Source organism: Octopus bimaculoides, chromosome 13, assembly GCF_001194135.2.
Source record: "Octopus bimaculoides isolate UCB-OBI-ISO-001 chromosome 13, ASM119413v2, whole genome shotgun sequence".
NCBI lineage: Eukaryota > Metazoa > Mollusca > Cephalopoda > Octopoda > Octopodidae > Octopus > Octopus bimaculoides.
The window spans coordinates 29,500,047-29,505,244 of record NC_068993.1 but is presented as its reverse complement, the minus strand read 5'-3'; the positions used below and the strand labels follow the sequence as shown (position 1 = coordinate 29,505,244).

Sequence of the window (5,198 nt, the reverse complement as noted above, 5' to 3'; positions counted from 1 at the left end):
TATATATATAGATAACTTTATGTAAAGATTAAATGGGTTTATAATATAAAACAGGCTGTTCTGGATTTGTGTACATCATTATATATAACTATATTTTAATATTGCTATTGTTCATTAAAAACAAATCTTTTATAATGATATCATAATTTAAGGAATTATAGATTATATGTTAAATAGATTGGTGTGGTATATAGTTATTTAGATAAATTGGTAGATACAAGTAGATGCCAATATATATACCTGTATAGTATAATAAGATGAGACACAGAAAATGGAATTCATGAGCCTATTCAGAACCACTACATTTTGACTCATCATGGACCTCTACCTTACAGGTGAGATGCCGTACAATCAATTGTCATACATTATAGGTACAGAAACGTCTCCTAAGATAACCTCATTTCTCACTAGCTGTTTTGTTTATTTCTAAAGAATAAATAGTCTTGTGAATTTCATTTTTGCCTCATCATTTTATATAAACTCTGTAGGTTCAAAGGAATTCCTGAAGTAAATCTAGTGGCATACACTTCCAGCTGTGTGAAAAAGTGTCACACCCTAGCAGTTGAGGGAACCTGTGGAAGAGGTAGGCCCAGGAAGACCTGGGATGAGGTGGTGAGGCATGACCTTCAAACATTGGGCCTCACCGAGGCAATGACTTCTGACCGAGACCTTTGGAGATATGATGTGCGTGAGAAGACCTGACAAGCCAAGTGAGACCATAACCCATGGCCTACACCAGTGGGTGTAACCAGCCCACTTATAAGTACCCCTCATTCATTGGACAATAAACTTTACTTGCAAAGACCTATTGAGGCAAGTGAAATCAAAATCAAAATCAAAATCGCTGACATGGCCAATGACAGTACTGCCTGATTGGCACTCGTGCCTGTGGAACGCTAAAAGCACATCCTAGCGTGATCGTTGCTAGGGCAGCGGATTGGCTCCCATGCTGGTGGCATGTAAAAAGCACCATTCAAGCGTGATCATTGCCAGTGTCGCCTTACCGGAGCATGGTCGTTGCCAGTGCTGCCAGACTGGCTCCTGTGCAGGTAGCATGTGAAAAACACCTTTTGAATGTGGTCATTGCCAGAACCGCCTGAATGGCTCTTGTGCCAGTGGCACGTAAAAGCACTCACTACACTCTTGGAGTGGTTGGCATTAAGAAGGGCATCCAGCTGTAGAAACTTTGCCAGATCAGACTGGAGCCTGGTGCAGCCTTCTGGCTCACCAGTCCTCAGTCAAATCGTCCAACCCATGCCAGCATGGAAAACAGACGTTAAACGACGATGATGATGATGATGGTGAATGAAGACACTAAGCTTGCAGAATCTTTAGAGCACCAGAAAAAATACCATACTGTATTTATTCCAGTTCTTTATGTGCTGAGTTCAACTCCCACCATGGTCAACTTTGCTTTCATCCTCCGAGGCTTGATATAATAAAATACCAGACTAGTACTGAGTTCATTTAATTAACTAACTCCCTTCCCAACATTTCTGGATGTGTACCTACATTAGAAGCAATTATTGCTAGCAACCAGAGACATGACAAACACCAATGTGACAACAACTAAAACAACCCTCACCACAACCACAACAATAATAACATCAATAAACCATAACAATTGCCACAACTTCAATTAACACAATAATTATCACTACTGCCATCACAACAATCACTATTATCAATATAATAAAACAAGCACTGACACTACAACCACACCAATAACTTACTTTTGATTCCTGGTCCAGCCTCCATTCCAAGTCTCTCAGCTGATTTGCTAAACTGTTCTTCTCTTTCTCCAGGATTTTAACATACTGAGGAGTAATCTAGCAAAGATAAGATAAGGAATAATCTAGAAAAATTTAAGGTGTGAAGCAATCCAATAAAGGTAAGACAAACAGTAATCTAGCAAAGACAATGCAAGGAGTTATCTAGCAAAGATAAAATGATCAATAATCTTGTAGTGATAAAATAAACAGTAATCTATTAATGATAAAATGAACAGTAATCTAGTAAATATGAGGTGAGGAAAAAATGAGGAATAATCTAGCAAAGATGAGTTGGACAGTAATCAAGCAAACACAAAGTGAGGAATAATCTAGCAGAGATAACCTGAATAGTAATCTATCAAAGATAGAGTGAAAAGTAATCTAACAAGATTAAGGTGAGGAGTAATCTAACAAGGATGAGTTAGGATTAATCTAATAGAGATGACATGAGGATTAATCTAGCAAAGAGAACATAAGGAATAATTTGGCAAGAAGTATGTGCATATATGTGTTCGTATGTGTGTTTGTGAGTATGTTCTAATGTGTGTGTCTGTATGATTCTGTGTATGTAGGTATTTGTGTGTGCATTTGTTTATTTGCATATGTGTGCAGTGTTTCAACTACACAGAATGCTCTTTAGAAATAGCTAGTAGAATCCATTATCTAGGTGACTAACTATTAAGGTTGAGGTTGATATTGCAAAAGCATATAACCAGATTTAGTATGGAGTAGAAGAGCTCTTACTGTTGCAAGTATCAATAAAGCTTTCTCTCTGAGTGAAGGACAGATTATCTGATGCTTGTATACGAAGCACAATATTGCACAGTAATAAACCATGGGGCTAAACACATTGGGCGCACTAAGGATGGTAACAACGAAGCTACTGCAATGGATTTGCAATATGAATATACATGAATGATGCAACACAGGTGAACTGAAAGAAAAAGTAAATACAGGTCGAATCAGATGTAGTGTGCAAGAAAGAATGTGATGCATATGGGGGATGATAGATGAGTAAAGATGTGTCAAATAATGTAAGTGGAAGAAGTTGTAGAAGAGGAAGTCCAAAGAAAACATGGAAAAAAAGTCATGGAAACTGATCTCATGTGACTGAACCTAATCTCATGAAGTGATAAGGGACCATAGCAAGTGATGAAATGTTGTGCTGAACCAGAAGCGTTGAAAAATGCACATAAAATGATAGTGATGATGATATCTGTGTTTGCTAATGTATTAATATACTACCACCACTACCACCATTAGCACTATTACAACCAACATCACCATTACAGCTAACACCATATTACTTTTGCGATTATATTCACCACCACTATTATCATTACCACAAGACCCACCAATACCATAATCACCACAATTACTTCTATCACCACTACTATTGCTACAACTTCTACAAGTAGTGATAGATACTTTGTCAGTCTCAACAATGAGCACCTAATTGTTTGATCAACTAAATTCCTACTCATTAAATCTATATGACTGTGGTTGAATATTCCAGAAAGGAAGAAAGATAGAAAGAAAAAAATGAAAAGTGAAAAGATAAACTGGGGTCTGAAGTGAAGGAATCCAGACAAAAGCCCCCTCGGACAAAAGCCCCATAGTTAAAAATTTTTCAAGGCAGTGCTCCAGCATGGCTGTAGTCTAATAACTGCAGCAACAAGTAAAAATATAAAAAATTCTGGTGTCGATACATTTGACTAAAAATTCTTCAAGGTGGTGCCCCAGCATGGCTACAGTCTAATGACTGAAACAGGTAAAAGGTTAAAAAACAAAAATATAACTGTGGGGCTTTTGTCCACTTCCACACTAACTATGGACTTTTGTCTGAGGGGCTTTTGTCCTGGGGACTTTTGTTCCACACTTCAAGTGAATGCTAGGCAGGAGATAAAACAAAATATGTCTTACCTATGCACTGGTCAAGTAGAAAAAAGATGAGTGATAAAAAATTTGATGGTCTATTGGTTCCAAAAAGTGTAGAAAGAGAGACAAAATCGAGTATAGAGGGTTGGGGAAGAGCAAGTAGGAAGAAAGAGGAAGTGCAGAGAAAAAAGAGAATAAAGATAGACCGTATGTAGTTGACAGAGATGGTCAGAGGAAGAAATAGAAGGTAGTAAAGAGAGAAAGGCAGCAGATAGGTAGAGAGACAGATAGAAATAGATGGGGAAGGCTTTGTGCACAAGGAGAATGAGGAGAAGGATAGAGAAATGGACAGAAAAGAGAGAAAATCTTGCACCAAATATTGAACATTGTGTGGGGTGCCACTGAGTGGGAACTTAGCAGTGTAGGTGTTCTAACACGTCATATCTAAAGACAATTATAGTTTTCCATTTTGGTGATTCATTGCTAAACCGCTGCCTAATTTAATTATATATATACTACATATATTCTTCTACTTTTTTACTTGTTTCAGTCATTTGACTGCGGCCACGTGGGAGCATTGCCTTAAAGGGTTTTAGTTGAAGAAATTGACCCCAGGTCTTATTTTTTGTAAGCCTAGTAATTATTCTATCAGTATCTTTTGCCAAACTGCTAAGATATGGAGGATGTAAACACACCATCATCAGTTGTCATGTGATGGTGGGGGAGGGGGGTACAAGCACAGGCACACACATACAAATACACACACACAGACAAATATAGTTATACTATATTCTTGCTGACTCCAATTTTCTCAATTATATCTTCTCTAATATATAAAACAGAGATGTCTGTGTATTCGCTTTTCACGTGAAATCGACTTCACCAAATGCTTCCATACTTTTGATGCATGAAAAATTTGACCTCGGATAAATGTTAGGCTCTTCATTTGATTTTTTTTATTAAAAATAAATAGTAATGCTTTATATTTAAGATTCACTTCTTTAAAAAGGTTCCTCAATGTCAACTTCCGGTATTGACGTAACAACGACAAAAAGCTTCACGCTCTATTTTGACGTTTTTGTACCAAATGCTTACATACTTGATGAAATGTCAACTTCCGGTATTGACGGAGCAACGGCAAAAAGCTTCACTCCTTATTTTGACGTTTTTGTGTATTTGCTTTTCAAGTGAAATAGACTTCAACGAATGCTTCCATACTTGTGATGCATGAATAATTTGACCTCGGATAAATGTTAGGCTCTTCATATTTATGATTCACTTCTTTAAAAAGGTTCCTCAATGTCAACTTCCGGTATCGACGTAGCAACTGCAAAAAGCTTCACTCTCTATTTTGACGTCTTCATTTCAAGTTTTAATTCACTATTTGCAAACAACTACGATAAATTACTGAAAAGAATATTTACTAAGTCCACAAATTTAAACATTCCGTACAAGAGCTTTTATTTATACGAATTTTTCATTTCATGTTTATTTCATTCATTCTTCGCAATATTCTCTCTCAAAACACGCACGCGCGCGCCCATACAC

The 5,198-nt window shown here is 37.1% G+C and overlaps 1 protein-coding gene across 1 annotated transcript in view; it reads right to left on the bottom strand.

Annotated features, from left to right (window-relative positions):
- LOC106870161 (uncharacterized) overlaps nt 1-5,198 on the bottom strand; it is a 299,949-nt gene that overhangs the window by 157,273 nt on the left and 137,478 nt on the right. Inside the window, exon 6 of the mRNA XM_052972248.1 lies at nt 1,734-1,829. Within this exon, the coding sequence (XP_052828208.1) occupies nt 1,734-1,829 (96 nt within the window). The remainder of the gene's footprint in view (nt 1-1,733; nt 1,830-5,198) is intronic.